The 23,420-nt window shown below is 40.6% G+C and overlaps 1 protein-coding gene and 1 long non-coding RNA gene across 2 annotated transcripts in view; one reads left to right on the top strand and one right to left on the bottom strand.

Annotated features, from left to right (window-relative positions):
- Window positions 1-23,420, top strand: part of LOC127352960 (unconventional myosin-IXAb) — a 130,865-nt gene that overhangs the window by 102,870 nt on the left and 4,575 nt on the right. Inside the window, exons 14-43 of the mRNA XM_051381874.1 lie at window positions 437-632; window positions 1,915-2,034; window positions 4,602-4,677; window positions 5,068-5,211; window positions 5,855-5,894; window positions 6,018-6,140; window positions 6,322-6,402; window positions 6,516-6,626; window positions 7,211-7,333; window positions 7,429-7,578; window positions 9,568-9,869; window positions 10,300-11,475; window positions 11,767-11,845; window positions 12,666-12,869; window positions 14,445-14,542; window positions 14,920-15,023; window positions 15,138-15,358; window positions 16,061-16,177; window positions 16,441-16,629; window positions 16,982-17,029; window positions 17,144-17,255; window positions 18,374-18,435; window positions 19,189-19,381; window positions 19,800-19,928; window positions 20,029-20,134; window positions 20,415-20,546; window positions 21,048-21,171; window positions 22,385-22,438; window positions 23,009-23,029; window positions 23,325-23,409. Coding sequence (XP_051237834.1) covers window positions 437-632; window positions 1,915-2,034; window positions 4,602-4,677; window positions 5,068-5,211; window positions 5,855-5,894; window positions 6,018-6,140; window positions 6,322-6,402; window positions 6,516-6,626; window positions 7,211-7,333; window positions 7,429-7,578; window positions 9,568-9,869; window positions 10,300-11,475; window positions 11,767-11,845; window positions 12,666-12,869; window positions 14,445-14,542; window positions 14,920-15,023; window positions 15,138-15,358; window positions 16,061-16,177; window positions 16,441-16,629; window positions 16,982-17,029; window positions 17,144-17,255; window positions 18,374-18,435; window positions 19,189-19,381; window positions 19,800-19,928; window positions 20,029-20,134; window positions 20,415-20,546; window positions 21,048-21,171; window positions 22,385-22,438; window positions 23,009-23,029; window positions 23,325-23,409 — 4,720 coding nt within the window. The remainder of the gene's footprint in view (window positions 1-436; window positions 633-1,914; window positions 2,035-4,601; window positions 4,678-5,067; window positions 5,212-5,854; window positions 5,895-6,017; window positions 6,141-6,321; window positions 6,403-6,515; window positions 6,627-7,210; window positions 7,334-7,428; window positions 7,579-9,567; window positions 9,870-10,299; window positions 11,476-11,766; window positions 11,846-12,665; window positions 12,870-14,444; window positions 14,543-14,919; window positions 15,024-15,137; window positions 15,359-16,060; window positions 16,178-16,440; window positions 16,630-16,981; window positions 17,030-17,143; window positions 17,256-18,373; window positions 18,436-19,188; window positions 19,382-19,799; window positions 19,929-20,028; window positions 20,135-20,414; window positions 20,547-21,047; window positions 21,172-22,384; window positions 22,439-23,008; window positions 23,030-23,324; window positions 23,410-23,420) is intronic.
- Window positions 16,792-19,888, bottom strand: LOC127352963 (uncharacterized). Its single transcript, XR_007881214.1, has 4 exons — window positions 19,777-19,888; window positions 19,148-19,393; window positions 18,219-18,401; window positions 16,792-17,247 (listed from the first exon to the last, which is right to left on the bottom strand). It is a non-coding gene; the product is annotated as an uncharacterized LOC127352963 (long non-coding RNA).

The raw sequence follows: 23,420 nt of genomic DNA on the forward strand, positions 1-23,420 counted from the left end.
ACTGGTAGGTGCTGTTGTTTCATGTGGACAGGGCCAGGCTAGCTGTTTACCCCCATGTTGCTAAGCTAATTGAGTGCTGTCTCAATGTTCATATTTAACGAACAGATATAACATGATAGTATCAGTCTTCTCATCTAACCCCATTCCTTTACTTGTGGAGTAACAGCAGGGAACCATTTGTCGGTAAATAGTTAAATAAACTGTGCTGCCAACTGGCTTTCCACTGTTTAACAAACAAGAAAAAAACACAGCCCAGAAGAAAGCTCTGCATATGGTTGTGACTTGTGATTTCTCCATCTTGATGTTGGGAAACAGATAAAAGAATGATCGCTTTTGATGGGAAAATACCAGTGAGATGATAAAGACAGTGTGCGACAAAACAGTCCTGAGGAATAACTAACACTCGGCTGGATGCACATGTCTGTCCTTCATTCAGGACTTCAGGGAGAAGAACACTGACCACATGCGTCCCGACATTGTAGCCTTGCTCAAGAGCAGCAAGAAGGCCTTCATCTGCGGCCTGATGGGAATCGACCCTGTGGCGACCTTCCGCTGGGCTGTGCTGCGAGCCTACTTCAGAGCCCTGGTGGCTTTCAGGCAGGCCGGCCGCAGACACACTCAGAAAAAAACTGGTGAGAAAACTTCCAATATAATAATGAGAACTAATGATACTGTGAGTTGTAGGATTATACATGAAAACACTTTCAAAGTTAGAATTGTTTAGGTTATGTTACCAATCAGGATTTAGCAACATTAGAATCTGATGACAGTTGCAGGGTTGCTTAGTTACTGTCGGTCCAATTAGTCCCAGCAGAACGAAGCGATTAATCAATCTCAGAGTCAACCAATATATCAATAGCCCTGGACCTTATAAGCAAAATGCCTGACCCTCCTTGTGTGTTATTATTTCCATCACTAACCTTCTGGAGTCCAGTATGAGAAGACATCACTTGCAGATGTAGAAACATTATATTCTATTTATTTTATTATATTTTGTACCTAAACGATTAGTCCATTAATTGATAAGTGGATCGATAGCATCAATTTTGATAATCAGTTCATTGTTTATGTAACTCCCAATATCTGTTCTCTGCGCTCTCTCAAATGTTAGAATTTAATTTCTTTATATCATATGTTACACAAAACAAGCAGTTTGAAGGATTTGCAATGGGCATTTTTCACTAGTTTTTGAGAGAGTCAATTAATCAATTAATAAATAATAATCCAACAGATTCATATATAATGAAAATATGCAAGATTTGCAGCCTTTGTTATATTACGTTACATGATAAAAACTCAGTTTGAACCCAAAATACAAAGATCTTATTTTTCTATATTTACTCAAAAGTTTTTAGTTTTTTATTTTCCAAGACTGCAGAAAGCAACAATAACTGTTCTCTGCTCCATATTCTGATTCTGCATGACTGCTAATAGATGTTCTTTGTTGCTCAATGCAAAATACTCCAAACTGTAATTCATTACTATGGAGAAAGCTGTTCTCATGCTGTGATGTCCAAACTCCTGTTTCAATTGGGCCAAGAACAACAGGGTGTGTTTGGGGAGGTGAAGAGTTTTAAGTTGGAGTTGTGCTTCTGCTGTTGATGATGATGGGGACGAGGAGGAGGAAGAAGAGAGGTTTTGATCTTCTTCTGCAGTGTTTATTTTCTCAGACTGGGAGGAATGCTACAGTGCAGAGTGTTTGAAAATGTCACCACTGACTTATCTCAGAGGGGTTTGTGTCTGTTCTCCTCACTTGAAGAATTCCCTCTCTAATTCTTATCCTTTTTGTTTTTGTTTCTTCTTTTTTTGTTTAACATATAGAACCAATTTTACTTCATGATATAAACTGGAGATGCTTCATTAAACATTAAGTCTCTTATTCTCTTCTGTTTACTCTCCCTTTCTCTGCTTTAGGGAACGATGCAGCAGTTCCGAGTGCTGTTGTCAAAACTGTCGACAGCTTCAGTTTCCTTCATCACCCGGTTCACCAGAGGAGCCTCGAGATCCTTCAAAGATGCAAAGACGAGAGATACAGTAGGTTACTCCAAATACCTCAAGACTCTCCGTTATCAGCCAATTATCAACAGAAATAAATACCGTCCTTTTAAAAGAAAACAGGGGTACATGGGTTTAAACTGCACTGTTTCTGCTGCAGGAGGACACTGTTAACTGTAAACAGGGTCTGCTTAAGGGGAAGGCACCTCAGAATATGTTTCTGCTAATAGAAGTTGGAACAAAATGGACAGAAAAACAAAAGCTGCTGTCACAGCCATTCAAAGTAATAAAAAGACAGCATAGTGAAAATGTTCCCAATTTCAAATGTATTAAATACAATTTTTTAAAATTCCCTTAAATATAATAATGGCCCATCTGCACACACAAGACACATAAAAGGGCTGAAGCAACTTTTATATATGTTTTATTAAGAAGGTAGAATACACTGAAATACATTTGAAATATAATCAGTTTCAATTCCAAACCTTATCTTCAAGTATATTCAAGTTATTTCTCGTTCTCATTATTTATTTTTTAGGTTATTTTGAAGTGAAACACAATCCTCAACTGATTTAAGCAGTATTTGAAATGTGCTCTCTGTTAATGCTGTTTATAATATCATGGGTTCTTGTCAATAAAGGTCCATTGACTTGAGGTGAGCTGAAGTGAAGATCCCAATCAGAAGCCCTTCACTGAGCTCAACCCAATCAAAGAAATCAATTTCAGGCTGCATTAAAAAAGTCCCTGGTGGTAAAGTTGAGAATAATGGATCGCTTTGATTTTCAGCCTCAGGAAACTGGTTTTTATTAAAGTCGTTAATAAGATATTGGAAATCAGAAATCTGGGTCATTCAGAGTTCTGGTCAGATTGACTCACCTCATAACCAAACCTGTTCCCACGCATGAGTAATCAGACAAATCATTCATCAGTCGCATGTGGACCGGCAGGGTTTTACAAGTCATTTTCTGGTCATCCTTTATCACACACTTGGCTTCTGATGTGTATGGACTTGTTTGCACATGAATGTGTGTCTTTGTAAGTGTGTGTATGCATGTCATGTGGCATCATGATGTAAAGTTGCACTTTCATGCACATAAATCCAACGGGATTTAACAGCTGCCGGAACTAAAACTGATTTCCAAGGAAATTTTCAGATGAATTCGCCAAAGTGTTTCCTCCACTAAAGGGAAACTCCACTGATTGTATACATGAACATCAGTGTGCTAGTCATGGTTAGTAAAACCCAGCCTGTAAAAATAGTTGCGTGATGTCTTTGTGTGGCTCTGGAGAGAATGACTATGAAGTCTGAAAAATAACCCTAATGATGTCAACAGGGGTTATCTCGCCTTGGGTTTGGAGGCTATAAAAGGAAATCCTGTGTTACAAATGTATGGTGTGGCCCATATTAGGGACTAAAAATTGGGATATTTTAACCTCTGCTGCATCAACTTCAACCGTTTGTTAAGCAAAAAAAAAAACGTATGGAAGTGCTGTAATTAACAAAGAAATTGGAGCCTCACAGTTAAACTAAAAGGTTTGTTTGGCTTAAAGAAGTAACTCAGCATTTTGGTGCTGATTATTCGATCTGAAAGTCAGATGAGACGATTTATACCACCACAGTTGCTAGGCAACTAGTAGAAGACTCCAGGAAGTTACTGGTCCCAGTCCAGATATAGTCTGGCACACAAATCCCTGTAAAATGGCTAATTGTTGTTTTTACGCTTCAGTTATTATACGGATTAATCAATCAGGGTTGATTAGCGAGCTGTAGAGGCGCTTGTCGGCAGGTTTTGTCACATTTAGCTGGCTAGCTGTTTCCCTCCGTTTCCAGTGTTTGTGCTAAACTGACAGGCTGCTGGCTTTAGCTTCATATTAACCATACAGACACGAGTTTTATCAATATTGTATTTGTTTATCAGAATATTGTTTTCACCGTTTGTCTTTGTGAAATGAAGCCTTGCTTTGGACTGTTTCTTCCTCTCCACCTTGACTCCTTGTTGATGTTTACTGCAGCTTAGACACATGAGTTTGACGTCATAGCTGTTGTAATGCACAACCGTCAGAAAAACATGGCGGTATTGATAAAAGGAATTGATAAGATCGATTACGATTACGATGGATCGGACAATCTGGAGCCGATTCTCAATCCCCATCCCTATTGAAGAGTTAAAGTTAAAGTTCTGTAAAATAAGTCACTGCATAGTAAAAGCAGTGGGTTTAAACCACAAATGTAATCTGGAAACACCCAGCTCATTAGCTGCTTGTTTGCATTTATATAATATCTCCATAGGAACTGATGTTGCACTGCCAAAACCACTGACACTCTCACACGCTCCCTTGCGGCTGACTGGGGAAAATGAATATCAGTCTAAGACAGGAGCAAAATAAAGCTTTAGTAGTGTGGAAAGCAGCAAGGCTGCCAGATAGGAGAGATAAAGAAAAGCTTTGTACAAAATGCAGTGTCCAGTCCATGGGAAAAGCAATGAGGGTTTACATGGTATATAGGTGGTTGATGGTTGTTCATGCTGGGCTCAGAGATGCAGATGTAGATGTAAATCTGGTGAGTTTTGAATTTCATATGTGTTTCCTCTCCTCCTGCCCTCCAGGTATCACACGGAAGAATCCCCGGACACGTCTGTCAGACCTTCAAGGCACCAACGCCCTGAATGAGAAGGCCAGCTGGTTAGTACGAGACAATTCAAGTGTCTGAATCAAGTCAATTTTATTTATAAAGTCCAATACAACAAATTTGCTTCTACAATCTGTGCAGCATACTACAACCCCAGATAAGAAAACTCTCACCAAAAAATAACCCTGTTAAAGAAATTGACGAAACCTCAGTCTGATTACAGACATAGAGATGTTTGTTTTATCTGTGTCTTCAGTGTGTGGTATGGTCCTTGGAAGATCTTTATTCAATTGAAGTGATAAAACATGTAAAATGTAAAATTTCTGTTATTAACATTTTCTCAAATTAGAAACTTCTGCTAGGGCTGCCGAACCTACTGCAAATCCTTCATCTCTCTTTCTTTCTTTCTCTCCATCTCTCTCCGTCCATCCCTGCCTTTGTAGGGATGGCTATGGTGTTGGCTGTAACGGTCGCAGCTCCAGGTCTGATCGTCTGTCTTCGACGGGAAGCCCTGCCCTGGAAGAGGACGGGATCTTTCTTAACTCTACCAGCAGCAAGCTCCTGGAGAGAGCTCAGGGCATCCTACTGTGAGTCACACACACACACACACAGACACACACACACACACACACACATAGACAGAAACTCACACCAGTGAGTGCTGCTGAACTATTGACCCTAATCTGCTGGTCTAAGCTGATAGACTTTAAAATCATAATGTATAAATGTGGACCGCACGCCGCACTTTGCTTACCTAGAATGAACCATTTTTATCTGCAGATGGAGCAGGTCCTCTTCCATGGAGGCCACCATGTTTAACCGCCATGTTTCCACAGTAGCCCAGAAAGGACAAACCAAACACTGGCTCTAGATGGTGTTTTTCAGGGGTTTCGTGGCCACTGTAGTTTCTCCTACACGCTTGGTTGTGGCGACCAGTTTCAGTTGGTTGCAACCTCAGTGCAAGATGCCAGTAAATCTTACACACTGGTCCTTTAATATGTCTGAGTTTCTATGAAGAGAAGCATTTACCTTTTCTATTAGTGGGTAGAAGTGGCCGATCCAGGAGGGCCAAAGGAGAAAATGTTATCCATTTCCATTATGGGTAGTGTAATAGCCAGGCTATTCTAAGGAAGAAGCACTGCCTCAGTTTTAACTTAATGAATGTATGTACTCTTATGGTGATACCTTGAGTTTGAATCTGTTGATAAAAACACTATTTCTCACCTTTAGGAGAAACAAAAACTGCAAAAGCAAGCCGACCCTTCCCAAGGTAAGACACACACACGACACAACATGGCAGCTCCTTTAGAGACACTCATATCAGCTTGAGGTGTTACAGTAGGTATCAGCTGACAGACACAGAGGGATATATGATCTGTTTTTGTGTTTGCAGCACTTGTTGGACGTGAAGTCTCTGCGCTACCTGAGCAGCGTGACGCTCCACGACCGCATCACTAAATCTCTGCTTCACCTGCACAAGAAGAAGAAACCGCCCAGCATCAGCGCACAGTTCCAGGTCAGTGCTGCTGTCGCCCTCTGCTGGAAAACATGTGAATTACAGCAACATTAGTGACTCAGCAGCAGCAACACCTTATAATGATTATAAGATAAACATGCAGATTTTCTACACTTAAAACTACAAGTTTTTTTACGCTAGATGAGGATGTGATGTCATTGCTTTGTGTTTGTGTGTGCAGGCGTCTCTCAATAAGCTGATGGAGACTCTTGATCAGTCAGAGCCGTACTTTGTCAAGTGTATTCGCTCCAATGCTGAGAAGGTAATTTTTGCTGCGAAAGAGTCATTGCTTCAATATGGTTTCTCTTCATAACTGCTGATTTCTGTTTCATGTCAATTACCCTCTCTTTCTCTCTCTGTCTCTCTGTCCTTCAGCTGCCGTTGCGTTTCAATGACAGCCTGGTGCTTAGACAGCTCAGATACACAGGTATGCTGGAAACCGTCCGGATCCGACAATCAGGATACAGTATCAAGTACACCTTCCAGGTAATCCTCCCTCTCCTACTGCTGACCTATTAGTCGATGCCATGTTAGTGTCACAGTACAATGTTGTTCCGCTCTAGCATTGACCAGTTAGTTCATGGTGCAGTGATAGAGATTTACTGACATGTTTTAATGGTAATTTTATTGTTGCTATTTTTTTGTATCTCATGCATATATGTTTATGATTGTTTGTCTTTGTTGAGCTTTGTTATCCTGTATGTTTAAGAAATTCCTTCTGTGCCTTTGTTCTCGGCTGTGTGTGTAAGTGCACTGCAAGCCACTGTAAACACGAGTCAAATTCTTTGTATGTCTGAACATACTTGGCCAATAAAGCTGATTCTGATTCTAATCTTCCTTTTTATTGCTGCACAAACAGGGCTAGATGTTGAGACTCAGTGTTATTTTAGGAAAACAGTTGTTTTACTGTCAGTTTCTGTTTTTAAATCGAATAGCAGGATTTTTTTATATAATGAGATTTTTAGTAATATTCTATTGTTTGGATTCATATTTAAGGGTAATTTTCAACTATTATGATGCCTCATTGTGTCTAAAACTGCTTTAATGACCACACATATGTCATGTTGCAGGACTTTGTGCATCACTTTCATGTGCTGCTGCCCCGAGGCACGAGTCCAACCAAGTCAGGCATCAGGGAGTTTTTCAGACGGATCCACCTGCCACCTGCTGGGTATCAAGTGGGCAACACAATGGTACGGACTCTGGAAGCCAGTTCATCTGTTTTATTTTGTTGCACCATCTCATCTGTTGGACTGCAGCGCTTATTGTATGTTCATGTTTGGTGCAGGTGTTCCTGCGGGAGGCAGAGCGTCAGCGTCTTCAGACCTCCCTCCACCAGGAAGTCCTGCGGCGAATTGTCATGCTGCAGCGCCGCTTCAGAGCCATCCTGGAGAGGAAGCACTTTGTTAACATGAGGAGGGCCACCTGTGTCATCCAGGTGAGATGTAGATGGATGAAGAGGGTTTCAGTCTTAGAAGAGGTTACATTCAGCAAATTTACATCCCTGTTCCTGTGGTCTCGTTCATGCAGTTTAAATAATGTTTCAAATTCAGATTAGCTGGGAGATTGTTTCTGTAAGTGCATCATGAAGAAGTTTAATAATCCTGCCCAGCAGGGTTTCTTTCTCCCAACATTTCAGGAGAAGTCCATTAAGCCTACTTAGCCTGAGACTGTTGCTTTAAGTGATTAATAGTGGTGCATTTACTCCTCATATAATAGGAATGGGGTTTCTAAATAGTCCTTTGGTTATTAACAATACGCATTTATGCCCTTACCGCAGTTTCTACTTATAGTTCTAGGGATTATTGCTTTCACTCTGTAATATTAAGTACACATTCATCTTCTTGAGCGATTAGCTTTCATTCCAAAATGAGATTTCTACCATTTTAAACATGTTACAACAACATGATAACATTAAAAACCTATTAAAGGATAATGTAACCACCCCCAAAAAACTTTTTGTTGACCTGCAATGGTTTAACTTCTCAACCTCGCTGCAGTGATGTACAGATAGACTCCAGGACTATGTGACACCAGTTTTGGGTGTGGTTAGAGGTGCATATGTCACACCTATCAGTGGTCAAAGAAGAAACAGGCTTGAAACTCAAAGAGGGGAGAGAGCTTTTTTAGCCTTGTGTTAAGTTACTCTTTAAGGGCAGGGGGTGAAATGATTAATAACATCTTAAATCATCAAAGTTAAGAAATATTTTATTTTCCTAACTGCGTATTATTGAAAACTAAAGTCAAACCTTTAAAAAGAGAAAAGAGAGTCTTTATTCACCAATTTTTATTTTTGAATCAGTGATTTTGAAAAGATATGGTGTTAGGCTATACTGTTACTCTCTGAGGAGAGAAAGGAAGAGAGACAGAGGGAGAGAGAGAATGAAAGAAAGCAAACACTGAAAGGTTTGTCGGAGGAAGAAAACACTGAATTCAGGCCACTGTCGGAATGTTTTTTCTGGAAGAGCCCTCAGAGGGGAGCTGTCCAAATCTTTGTCAGGCTAAAAGAAAACAAACCCAGTCAGTCCAGAAACAGTGAAACACTGAGCAGGAGCCAATGAAGCACAGAAAACATATATAAGAATAACAATAGAGCAATAACATGTACTGCAAACTTGTTTTTTATGACTGAAAATGAGTATCTGGAGGTACTGTGTGCTTTCAATTAGGAAAGTTAGTCACAAATCAGAGTTAAGTTAATTCTTTTCAGTAGCTGGCTGAAGGTTTTCCTTTTGCACAATACAATCTGGCATTTAATACATTTATTACAAAATTAGAAGAAAGTTATTCTAGAGTCTGATCAAAATAATGTAAAGTGCTTTCTGCCTGTTTGAATTTGTAAAACGATTCCAGTGATGTCTGCCAGATCCAGGTGCCAGATAAGTCCATCATCAGACATGCTATATAGCATGCCAGGAAAAACAAAAATATAAAATCCCATAAACTTCAGCTATTTATTTGGGTATTACCTGAAGGGGGATTCAAACAAACACAAAATTGGCAAATACAAACAATATTTGCTGCCAAGGTCATTAAGTACAATTCTTTAGTAGTACAGTTCAAAACTAGTTTTTATGATCTTGCATTTAATTAATTCCACCTGTTTTCTTTACGTTATTACTGTTATTTGTTATTTCTCATACTTGTTTTTATGTTTTTTATATCTTAAGATTGTTTTTTACTCTTATTAATTTTTATTACTTTTATTAGCCTATTTATTTTATTTTTATCTTTTATTATTATTATTATTATTATTATCATTATCAAACCTAAAAGGAAAAATCAGTCAAGGGGTTTTTGCCGACCTTTTGTTGAACATAAGCAAGAATTATTGGTTATACAACTTGAAATCTACTCATTAGATTGTTAGACTACGTCCATTTAATTCATACATTTAAACACATTTTCCCCTTCTGATTTTCTTCAGCGATGGTGGCGAAGATGCCTTCTCAAAGAGTCCACCATTGACATGAGTTATGAGGAGGAGGCGGCGGTGTGTCTGCAGGCGGCCTGGAGGAGCTACAGAGAACGCAGGAGGTTCCTGCAGTGGCGGGACTCCGCCATTGTTATACAGAGGAGCTGGAGACATTGGTGTCATCGCAGATGTTTGGCAGCTGTAACGGTTCAAACAGCCTGGAGAGGATTCAGGGAGAGGAATCGCTTCTGTCGGACGTACAGGGGTGTGACACAGCTGCAGGCGCTGGCCAGGGGATACCTGACTCGACTCAGGTGAATTAAGGAGTTAAAGTATGAGTGGATGTACAGTATGTGTGGTGAGAAGTCTGAGTAAAAGATTAGTCAGTGAGGCTTTTGGTTAAATTTAAAGAACTTCAGTTATAATAATAACTGGATTAAAGTGGTGTTATCTAATGCACACCCAGTAGACTGGCCACCTTTCATGTTTTTTGCAAGTTGCACGGGCACCATAGTTTCTCCTCCAACTTGGATGAGGCAAGAAAGCTGTAATCTGCAACTATACTGCTAGATGCTGCTGAATCCTACACACTGGACCCTTGAGTGAAAATCAGCAGAAACTGTAATAGGGAGGGCATATGTTCTCAGCACTTATTGTGAATAGTTTGTATAATATTCAGTTTTCTGCCTTTTTATGGAGAATGTTGTTAATTATACTTGTATTATTTACTCATAATGTCTTTAGGTTCAGTGAAATGAAGGAGCAGCATGAAAGACAACTTGGTCTACCAGCAGAGATGGATGCAGGAACCATGGAGGACCTCCCCTCATCAGAACAGGAAGGTTACGTCCAGGATATCTCTGGAGAACTTTCTGAAGACTCTAAGCCTGTTCTGTTCGATGTGGGAGAGACAGAAAAAGAAGAGGACTCCGAGCGAAGTAGGAGCATAGATGAGATGAGTTACAAGAGTCGGTCGAAACGAGAGAGCAGACGGATGAGAGAGCTGGAGCAGGCTCAGTTCAGCTTAGAGCTTCTCAAGGTCCGAACCACCAGCGTGGGAGGTCCTCTGCAAGAAGACTCAGTCCCAGACAGCACCACCTGTCAGCTGGAAGACCATCACAGACTTTCACCACGGGGATCTCCAGCTAGTCATGGAAGTTTTGAACTGCTCAGTGTGGAAGACATGGAGACTGAAGGCTCAGGAGGTTTTGTTTCCCAGTCGACTGTAACTCATGAACATCCCCAAGCACTGGATATGCAACTACACGAGGGGCTGAGAGATTCAAACTATAATGAAAAACCTGTGATGGAGCCACAAAACAAGACAGAGGGTCCAAGGGCAACATTTTATATTGCTTCTGACCAAAGTCCAGTACATGAACCAAAATTTGAAAGCCCCAGCAAACCTTCCAAAGAGAGAAGAGAGTCCACATCTCGAAGGCCTGTAGTGGTGTTGATCAGTATGCAGAAGGAGAGCCCTGTGGAGGAGGGGGAGCTGCTGGCAGCCCAAACCCTAGAAAGAGCTCCTGAAACAGAAGCAGCATCATCCGATTCCCAAATGACCCCCATTGCAGGTTTGGATGTAGCATCAGAGATGGAACAGCCTAATGGGAGTGGTGCATTTGATGTGGTCCCGTCTTCATCTGCCCATGAATTAAGTCCAGAAGTACCCGGGATTTGCTCCTCAGAGGTGGACATCCAGATCATTCTTGAGCCAAAGGACATTGTCCCAGCTGTTCTCCCCAGTCAGCAGGAAGGGAAGGCGATCCGGCCAGCACAGGAGGCTCCCAACCCGGTCCTGGACACCAAACCTCCAAAAGCTCAGAAGAAGAGCTCAGCCCAGACTGTGATTGTGAACATGTTGGAGAAACCCTCCAACACTGTGTTCTCCCCACCCAGACGCAAGCTGCCCTTCTCCAAGTAAGTGACCCATTATACTGGAGGACGGCAGGTTAGGAAAGACACAATCCTACCCCCTTGACTCTTTGGATCTCTTTGAAAAAATTACAAATTCTGTAAAACACCAAACCTTTTGCTCAGAAAATCCAAGAAAAGAGCAATACACCTATGTGAAGTTGATATATTGTAGGGATTATTAGCACTTAATTAATGTATAGCAGCATTGCATTAAGGCTGGTGACCACTGTTTGATGCTGTATTAACAGATGAAAAGTAGATTTGAGCCTTTAAATGTCTGGTTTCGGGTTGCAGGTCAGATAAGGATTTGGTGAACCAGGAAAGATCTCTGGCCATGTACGACTCCAAATCTGCTGGATCCAGAAACAGAGAGGTAGGAGACACACACACACACACACACACACACACACACACACACACACACACACACACACACACACACGTAGGTGAAAACACCCACATGCTCCCTCACACATCACATGCACATTGTTTCATCTTTATACAGTTATGTGTGCAGGCTAATATTGTTGCAATAAATCATTATTAAACTGAAAATTATATTATCATTATATTTTTTTTTACCAACTCTAAAATGTACTGTAGCTACTGGAAACATCTGCTCTATGTGAAAACCTCAGAATCAGATTCACTTTAATTGGCCACAGATGGTAAAACATACAAGGATTTTGACTCAGTGGCTCTCGTTGTGTTTACAAATATTCAGAAAATAATCTTACAGAATCTAACCAGACTAGACATACATCCGATTTACATAACAGATTTATACAGGATGAAAAAACACACACACCTATTATGTACAGCTGATGCATAATAAATAAACCTGGAACAAATCTATAACTTACAACTTAATTTAGATGAAAAGTCACCAAATCCCTCTTCCGTTCGAAATGCACTATATGAAGCTAATATGTTTTCTTTACTATATATTATATAAATATACACATTTATTTGCAGGCCTTGTTTAGTTGAGTATCTGTAGCTACTTTTTGTACTTTTGTGAAGAATTCACCTCATGAATGATGTATCTGGGTCAGGTAAGATTTTATTTACATGTACCTTTCACAGTGTTGTGCACATGAAGTCAGTTTCAATCTCATGCATCCATGCATAAACACACACAAACACACACACACGTTAGCGGCTGACCTGATGTTCCTGTGGTTGCCTGGAAGCAGGTGGGCCGCCCCGGCCCCAAAAAGAAAGCGCGGATGTCCCGGACACGCTCTGACTTCCTCACCCGCTGTAACTCTGAGGGGGCGACCCAGTCAGACGACGATGACGAATACTACATCCCCGCCCACTCCCACACGCTGCCCCCATCCCTGTCTCCCTCATGCGTCCACCCTGAGGCTGACTGTCACAGTGACTCCGAGATGGTAAAATACCGGATCTCTGGAGGTTCCATGACCTCCAGGCAATTGATCAGCAATCTCTTTCCTGTCCACTCAGGCTGCCACCCACCTTTACCTTCTTCTCAGGTGGACCAGGTGGCAAGGGAGGAGCCTTTTAACACTGCTAACCACACTTTTGTCGTACTTTTCACCACTGAACTACTGTCGGACTGTTTGACTACTGAGCTACAGTCTGAGCAAACAGTCTCTCCACTTCGCTCAAACAGACCGTCACCGGGCGGGTCTGGCGTGAATGGCCTTGCACGTCGCTCTGGTAGCTACTGGTTTGAATCTCAGCCCAACCTGAGTCATCTCAGCTGTCATTTCTAGACTTCTTTCTTCTTTTAATCTCACAAAAGTTCTATATCTCTTTATCAAGGGATACATCATCATCATCATACAACATTTTTGGAGTTTAATTTTGTATTTTTCCTTCAGTGGACACACACCATGTTGCCATGTAGGACTGCAACTACCAATAATTGCCAATATGAATTCATATTTTGATAATTTTTAATAATAAAATGTGATTATGATAATGAAGAATGTCTTCAAATTGCTTGTTAGATTAAACTAACAGTCTAACACCTAAAGATTTTCACTTTACAAGTGATATAACAACAACAATCTGTTTTGAGTTGTTGTTTGAATAATCAATCTAAATGATTAATTGAATGTCAGAATTGTTGGCGATTCATTTTCCGTTGACCCAGTAATCCAGTAATTGACTAACCGCTTCACCACTCATTCTGAAGGAATTGTTGATTTGTTGGGTGAAGCTGATTTATTTATTTTTAGTATATAATGCATCAGTGAAAGCAACACACAGCTACAGCCTCAAATAATTAGTTTGCTAATGTTTGCCCCCTCAAATTAAACTGTCACTTAAAGACAGGTGAAGAAGAAAACTTCACACTGTGTGCACAGCTGTCTTGAAGGAAAAATAAAAGGTTAAAACTCAAAATACAGCAATAATGTATTAAGGTATCCATGTATCTACTTCTTCTCAACAACAAACAGAGATGAGGACTGACTGAAGATCTTTTTCACTCATATTTTGATCTTCAACAACAACACAGCATCATGCCTCGTGTCACACTGCACGCCGACCTCTGCTCCTGCATGCTGGAATCGTGAAAACCTTGAGCCGAACGACTTCTCACTAACAACGTCGTTTTCTAACAGGACATTACGAGCATGACCTCTGTTTCTCTCTCTCGATATCTCAATATCAGCGTCACTCTCTGAGTCAGTGGATTTATTATATCAGTACACTTAGTAGCATCAATAGAACTAGAGGATCAGTCATTTACCTCAATATGTTGTTATTTACATGATTTACAAACATTTACCACAGTTATGTGGAATTATGTACTCTATACTCTATGTTGTAGAATAAATTATTATATAAACATATTACTCCATAATATTTAAACAGGACATTGAGTAATGGGGATGGTCGCCAAAAAAACCACAGCGTCCTGGACAGGTTTTAAACCTGCCAGTACCGGGTCTATCCATTGGAATACTTGTTAATATATTTTGTTCTCTGCTCTCCAGCCATCTCACAAAGACCAGAAGAAGATCCATAAGACCATGTCATCAGGAGACCTGGGCAAGGTGGAGGTCCTCAGGAAAACCTCCAGTCAGGATGGAAGGTAGATCACTATAATTATATCTTCTTACACATAAAATCCTCCTGCTCTTAATAACTTCACTTTTTACATAATCAGATTTACAGAACTGTAGAAAAAGAAAATTGACATGTTCATGAGGTAAAACTCTCTTTGTTGAGGTAAACACTGGCTGTAGGCAGGGTCTTTCCTGGTTTTTGCGAGTTTCTTGGCCACCGTAGCTTCTCTTACACACTTGGAAGGCGGAGCTGTATTCAAATGGTTGCAGTCTGCAACTTCACAGCTAGATGCCACTACAGACTGTTCCTTTAATAGTCTTTTATCAGAGTTTTTCCATGATCTTTCGTCTGTTTTTGTGGCAGACATTTGTGTCAAATTAATCAATTGTGTTTGTGATTTAGCAGGATGAGAGGAAAGATGAGATTCTGGAGTAAGACGAAGCACTCAGAGAAAAAACTTTCAAGAGAGAAGCAGGGCAGCAGGAGCGAAGCTGGAGAGTCACAAGGTATTAAAAACAACACAAAATGTTTTGTCTTTATCCTTTGAGTGCAGATTTACAGACACGTGTACAGTACATGTGCCTCCACCTCCTGATCCACCTTTCTGTCCATTCTCCCAGAAGGCCCTTCTCCTCCTCACAGTCCAGATTTGGAGGCAGCCTCTTCTCGGGGGCTCAGGGATAGTAAGGAGAACAAGGAGCCGTCTCCTAAGATGAGGAGGCGTCGCAGTGTGAAGATCAGCAGCATCGCTCTGGAACCCGCCCAGTGGCAAAACGACGCACTACACATCCTCACCTCGGCCCACGACTACCGCAGCATGAACGACTTCCTCATGAAGAAGGTAGGAGGGTACCTGAACACGCCTGAAACTTAAAATAGTCTAGAATATGCAGTTTAAAGGTGCACTGTCCATGTTTTGAGAAATCTGTCATTGATATTTCCAGCGAGTGGTATTCAGGTAGATACAATTTTGTTTGTCAAACAGCATTCATACATTTATTAAAAACAGAAAGAGTCTAAAAACTGTCATCAGTTATTGAGACAGAGAGAGACATTTTACAGTGAGGTTAGGTTGGATTTTACTTATTTAATCTTGCAGACACTATTTGAGTCTCTTATTTGAACAGTGTCCTGATACAACTGCTACTTACAATATACTTTTAAATTACCACACACACACACACACACACACACACACAAACACACAAACACACACACACATACAACTAGACACACTCCTGGTATGATGGTGCTGCTGTAATCAGATTCAAAATAGTATATCTCCTTCATATTTTGCCTATCTGTGTGCTGCAATTGTCTAAGAGGATACATTAACACCCTGTGAAGTTAAATGATCATGCTACAATGTTAATATTATAGGATATTGACAGTGCTGCGTCCACAAGTTAAAGAAAACCTTGCATTACACATTACATTTTAATGTCATGTTGTCTCAGTAAACCGTTGCTAATTTCTCTCAGCTGTTTTATTTATGTTTCATCGCCTTTGGAGTCGTTTACTTGAAAATTACTTATCCCTCCAGATCGCTGACCTAGACTCTGAGGATGGTAAGAAGGACACCATGGTGGATGTCGTCTTCAAAAAAGCGCTGAAGGAGTTCAGGATCAACATCTTCAACTCCTACTCCACTGCCCTGGCGGTGAGTGCTCGCTGCCTTTTTCTCTTTGTTTTCGCTTGAAGGACCATATCTCTGTTCATCCCTGCATCAGGAATGTTGAGATAGAGATGTCAGGGGTTCGTCAGTCACATTAAAGTACACTAAACTCTTCAATACTTTCCTGTGATTGTGTGTAAATAGTTATTGATGATTTGTTGAATTTCATGCAAACTATTAGGATGATTCATTTGACATTTAAAAACACAAAGAGCCGTCCTGATGATTCCCTTTTCCCTCACCACCAGATGGATGATGGGAAGAGTATCCGTTACAAGGATCTCTATGCCCTGTTCGAGCACATCCTGGAGAAGTCCATGCGTCTGGAGCAGAGGGACTGGAGTGAATCACCGGTGAAGGTGTGGGTCAACACCTTCAAGGTTTTCCTGGACGAGTTTATGACAGAGTTTAAGCCCATGGAGGGAACTATCGGCAGGGTAAGAAAATTAAAAACTGGAAGGATAAATGGATGAAATGACAACAGAAATACTTCAGAACATAAAAAACTAAATATTGTAATAATTATTTCTCTCTGATCATTTTCTAATGAGAGTCCATTGTTCCTTTGTGGAGTTTCACAGCAGAAAAGAGACCTGAGATTGTTTTGCCAGCCATTTTAATTTTGCTCGAAGAAGCAGTTTAGTTGGATTTTGGCATTGTCACTGCTTGCCATTAGAATGTCATTGACTAACATCACATACTATCTTACTTATTTACTGCACTTTGCAATACAAATAATACATATAATATACACAAAATGCACGAGGTAACACAGTTCTCTCTTTCTAGGCTCCTAAACGTGAACGCAAGAAGTCGAGGAAAAAGGAAACGGACATTGTGAGTTGTACATTTTTAAGGACACTTTAAATAGTGTCTATACTGAAACAAACTGTTTGGAATAAAGGTGATAACTGAGCTGAGCTGACTGGTGGTTCTGGTGCCCCCTTGCAGGTGGAAGAACACAACGGCCACATCTTCAAGTCCACACAGTACAGTATCCCCACCTACTGCGAGTACTGCTCCTCACTCATCTGGATGATGGATCGAGCCTGCGTCTGCAAATGTGAGAGAGTGATGCAAGAACACACGTTTAACTTCAGATAGTTAGATTTTACACGGCTCGATCGATTCAATGTGCCACACCAAAGAAAAGAAAACATTACATTACACATTGATGCCTTTTTTGTTTCGCTGTTTCTCATGTTTACTCTGACTTAACCAGCCATGAGCTGTATACATGTAGTCTGACAGATAAGTCATTCATTGAGCAGTTATTAAACTTTCATCCTGCATCAGCAGTGCTACAGCACATATACCAAGAGCTCACAAAGAAACCTTATACTTAATAATGACAGACAGTTTGAAACAGGACAAGCACCTGCTCTGTTCTAAAGGTCCAGTGTGTAACATTTAGGATAATCTATTTACACTTTCACATTGTAGTGTATTAGAAAGCATTACATGGGTTTCAACTGTAAAGAAAGATAATTTGTTCACGACTTTATTGAAACATGAACAAACCTCTGATTTATTATGTCCCCAAACTAAATGAATGGTATATTATGAGCGTTACCTGTCTTATTTTAACTTTTTGTACAAAATAATTTGTCACTGAAACAAATGTATTTGCCTTTCCTTTTGCAGGCTGTAAATATCTGTAAGTGTGCCTAATATTACAGACACACAGATATACACACCACCAGCAGTTCCTAATGTTCTCCTAATTCACTTACCCACATGCACTCAGGCCCATGTGTAGTTTTTATTTCCATCCGCACAGCACATTACACCCCCTCCTACTTCTTTCTCACACACGCACACACACACATACACACACACACACACACACACACACACACACACACACACACACACACACACACACACACACACAAACAACATCATGTTCATACTCACAAAACTCATACTCTTGCCCTGCCTCCCTGAGTGTCAGAAAAATCTGATTAAACTCCTCTCCTTTCATAAATCTATCTTCTATCTAGTTATAAGCTCCATCTGCACTTACAGTGAGAAGCAGACGTCATATTCAAACTCTCCACCACCGCCTCAGTGTTTGCAGTCTCAGTCTTTGGGGTTGTGACTGACGGCAGATGTTGGTGCAGTTGTGCAGTGGTTGGAGGAATGCCATCAGTCTGATTGTGTTGTTCTGTTGTTCTGCAGTGTGTCGCTACGCCTGCCACAGGAAGTGCTGCTCCAAGATGACCACCAAGTGCAGTAAAAAGGTAGGAGGAGATTTTTTTTGTCCATTATCTTTAGGTTTCTTGTTTCAGGTAATATCGCAAGGGTTTAAAATGCATAAATACAACATTTGATATGGATGTCACTAATCAGAACTTGGATTCAATTTTTGTCTTCTTGATTTACTTTGAGACTTTATATTATGAAACATAGTACAAATTACAGCGTGCCGACCACATTTTGGCAAGATTTGTTCAGTTTTCAGAGTGCTTTGGTTTTTTGGTAGATCTATTTTATGTAAAGAATTCAGAAATAACACAACTATTTGTCAGCTAATAAAAAACAAACACTTTATTTTTTCTTGGTTTGATATTCAGCCTTTGGGTCTTGTAGATAAAGTAGATCAGTTAGTCTGTTTTTACTCCGAGTTTCTGTACCTTTTTGAAATAATACATCTCTTTTTGAAAACAATCTACCTATACTTAGAATAAATTTGAATGAATGAGCTATAAACACACTCTTTCTCCATTCAATACGCTAAAAGGTTTTGACGCTACAGACTTATGTGGTCTGGTATGACCAGTCGGTTATAGTGGCTAATATTAGCATATGTTAGCAAATTTTAAGTGGATATTCATGTATAATATTACTGAGTGAGTTAATGAACTGTCTCATTTATCTTCATACCGTAATTGATACAGGGGCAATAGAAATAGTAAATAGTAAAAGTTATGTCATACTGTACATAAGGCTCACTTTACTGTGACTTTAAGGTGTTTCTGTGTTTTGTATCCAAGTATGATCCGGAGCTGTCGTCTCGGCAGTATGGTGTGGAGTTGTCCCGTCTGACCAGCGAGGAGCGAACAGTGCCTCAGCTGGTGGAGAAACTCATAAACTACATCGAGATGCACGGCCTCTACACAGAGGGAATCTACAGGAAGTCGGGCTCCACCAATAAGATCAAAGAACTCCGCCAGGGGCTGGACACAGGTTAGACTGACTCTGACATAAACAAGGAAAAATAGGAAATGTTTCATTTCATGTCTGTGCTTTCATATGTCTCATGTTCATTGTCAGTTAATGTATTGTGTGCTTCTAATGTGTAAGAAGTGTTACCTAATGTGATGATATTTGAAAGTTTAAAGTAAAAGTTTTTTATGGAGTCATTACGTACTGTAAATACTGAATAAATTAGACTACCTTTGAGCAGCTGCAGGTCTGTGTTAAAAGTCTTTTCAGGCATAGACAATACAATACTACAACTACTACTACTACTACTACTACTACTACTACTTATTTTCTTTGTCTTTTTATACTACAACTATCACTACCACAACTTCTAAATATACTGTATACAGGCACAAAAGGAGAAAGATGAATAAAACCTGAACATATTGCTCTGTTCCAGATGTGAGCAGTGTGAACCTGGATGACTACAACATCCATGTCATTGCCAGCGTTCTCAAACAGTGGCTTCGTGACCTGCCCAGCCCTCTCATGACCTTTGAACTGTATGAGGAGTTCCTCAGGGCCATGGGTAAGCTCGTAATTCAGTCCGGAGGCTCCTCCAGCTGAGAGTCAGTATCAGAAGGTGAAATGTTATTTGGTCTCATGGTGTGCGCTTGTTTTCTTTTCAGGTCAGCCAGACAAGCGGGAGGTGATACGAGGGGTGTATTCGGTGATCGACCAGCTCAGCAGGACACACCTCAGCACACTGGAGCGCCTCATCTTCCATCTGGTCAGGTGAGTGATGAGATAATAATCAACATCAGCAGTACAGCCTCAGGCAGGAGGGTTTTCATAAGATCTGAATAACATTTTTACCTGTCAGCAAAGTGTCTGTGCAGTTTAATATTCAAAGCAGTGGTTCCAGACTCTCTTTGTTTTTCTCTCACTGATTATCAAACACACTGGATTAGCTGTCTCACTCACATGCCATTCTGTCTGTGTTGATTGGAATGAGTGTCAAATTCTGTAAGGATCAACATCAGGATTAACAGCATTATATTGTGGTGGGTTTCAGGATCGCCCTGCAGGAGGAGACTAACAGGATGTCAGCCAACGCCCTCGCCATTGTGTTCGCTCCCTGCATCCTTCGCTGCCCAGACACCATCGACCCGCTGCAGAGCGTCCAAGACATCAGCAAAACCACAGCGTATGTCTACTGCCCTCTGTAGTTCCCCAAATTAACTATTTGGGTCACAAAATAGGGCTTGTAAACCAAATAACTGCCTGTAACAGCACTTTTTAAATTCAATCTTAGCCTAGTTACAACATAAGTGTTTTATAAGTGGAGATTTACACATTACTAAATTAAAACAGGTTTCATCACACAAACAGTTTCTTTCATAAAGATAAGTTGTTACTAAATACTCACTTACTCTAACATATACATAAGGATTGGTAGTTGAGTGTAAAATAATATTTGCTGCCCTAAGACTGCCACCTTTGTACGTTATGTTACAGCTTGTGACGCTACAGTTACTTTGATTAGACAGGGTTACAGATGTTAACCAACTAGTAACTAATTTGCATAATACTTCAAGGACTTCACACACAAATCTTGTAATCGATTTAGAAATAGCTTGTGCAACCTAATCCTCTATTCTATTCGTATTTTATTCAACCCTGTTTTAAATGGACCTCTCCCCTGTAGGTGTGTAGAGCTGATCATCAATGAGCAGATGAGCAAGTACAAAGCTCGTCTGAAGGACATCAGCAGTCTGGAGTTTGCAGAAAGCAAAGCCAAGAGCCGACTGACCCACATCAGGAAGTCCATGGTAAGATCTGACAACAGCTCTCTAGGCGTCTATGCCAAGTTTATTATGCTAAGGACGTTAGTATGAATAATCGTTATTGTTGGCATTGACATGGATGTTTTTCTACTTGTTCCTCTCACTCATCATTTAAATGGTGACTCAACCGTTTTCAGCTCCATAAGCAGCTGGCATGGTTTTCACGCGGCCATGGCAGGAGTTCATTCCTCCGTGTTTCTTCACATCTTTCATCAACAGATTTTGCTGTGTCTTTGTAACACAAACAAAATGCGGACAAAAAACCCACTCAGGGAGGATATAACTCAAACATGTACACAGCACAGTAACTTTGCATGAACTACTTTGACTTTTAAACTAAATATATTCCTCTCATGGAGGCAAAAACCCTTCCTTTTATGAAAGCATGTCTGACACCTCTCCATTATTAATGCCTCGTCTTCTAACTTACTTCACGGTAGTAATTCAGAGAAAAACAACATCCATATAAATGATAAATAGGTATAAGCCATCAAGGCTTTTTTTCACAAGAATTCTGAACTTAACAGAATTATGAGAGGGGAAAGGAACAACAACCCATTGTATCTGCAATGCAAAATCGCAGCAGCAGACTTATGCAAAATACTTCTTTAACAAGGGATTAAATTACTCTGCTCTCTAAGGAGCAGTAAGCTGTGTCTTTCTGGCAAACAATAATTGGAAAGATGCTGCCAACTTGTTTGTGATTCCCAAGCTTCTGGAATTCTTCTACCAACCAGGGGAGTAGTGGGGGGTAAACCCAAGCAAACGCAGTTTATCCACCTCTTAGAAATGAGAGTTGACACATCTATTTTCAGATCCACTGTATCAATCAATGAGGAGAACCAGTATACAGTTTACCTACCTCTGTTTTTACACCCCTGCTACCAACCAACTGTAACTAAACTTTCTCAGTAAGCATGGTTTAATGATTCACTGATCGAAATATGTCTAAACACTTTGGTTGTAACTTGAGAAAATGAGGTTAAAAAGTGATGATTCTTAGACACATGGACCTGACACAGTTATATTTAATTAAAGAACAATTCACTTTCCAACCAAATTTAGCTCAGTTTGAACCTAAATGTTGAGACATCTTTTGACCAGCAAATCACCAAATCCATGCTTATTTGATTACCTTCACCGCTCCTTAACCCTAATCTGTCCTTCCCTCCTTCCTCCCCCCAACTCCTCCTTTCAGAAACCTGTACTAATTGCTGTTAGGTTTATGAGCATAACCCGCACTGCCACCCCGGTATGTATGCCCCTGCCACTCCATGTGCCGCCCGCCACCAGTCCTGTCCTGTCCGTCAGTCTATTTGATCCGTCCGCTCATACTGTCTGTTATACGTACCTCCAGTCATAGTCCTCGTCACGTCTGTCTGTAAGCTAGTTCTCTTTCAGCTGTCTGACCCTGTGTTCTGTGGAGTTACTGCTAACATTGTTGAACTGATTTAGACTCACACTTTTTCAGATATGGCTAATTATGTAGCTGTGTTGTTTGTGTAAAGTTAATTGTCAGAATTTCCAAGATGGCATTATTGCTTTGTCTGCCAAGTCTCTGTGGAAAGCCAACCAAGCTAACAACGCTGGCATCCCATGTTGCTGTTAGAAACAGCACTATTGAGTTAGTGACACTGTTCCTGTGGGACAAATTAAAGTTATTATTTCTGACTAAAATTAGTGAAATTACAGTTCCAAGGAAAGTCCAGTGTAACCACTGCTGTAACTGTATTTTTGTTTTTGGTTAAAGCTTCTGTGTGTGGTGAGCACCACTGACTGCTCTTTGCTTTTTGTTTCTGCTTCACAACTTATTGACATGCAGCCTAACACAGCTAAACTTAAGGTAATGCCCAAGTGTGTGTGTGTGTGTGTGTGTGTGTGTGTGTGTGTGTGTGTGTGCGCGCGCGTATGTGTTGAGCAGCAGACCCTGTAGTTTCAGCAGTGGTGTTGTGAATTGTGGTTAATAGATCCTCTGTATAATCCGTATATGGTCAAAACATGCAGCTGTGTCTATAGCGAGTCTGCTGTCTGTGCAACATCACTGTCGCTGTCAACAACAACAAAAATCTGATGATTATGATCGGTCAGCCTCCACCAACATACTCTCTCACTCTGTGATTTTGTGTGTGAACTTGCAGAGCAAAGGTCGGGTTCGGCAGAGCAGCACCCACACGCCCTCGCCTCCCCTCAGCCCCAAGGTTCTCCCTGTGGTGGATGGAGAAGGTGCAGGAGGA

Source organism: Dicentrarchus labrax, unplaced genomic scaffold, assembly GCF_905237075.1.
Source record: "Dicentrarchus labrax unplaced genomic scaffold, dlabrax2021, whole genome shotgun sequence".
Classification (NCBI taxonomy): Eukaryota; Metazoa; Chordata; class Actinopteri; family Moronidae; genus Dicentrarchus; species Dicentrarchus labrax.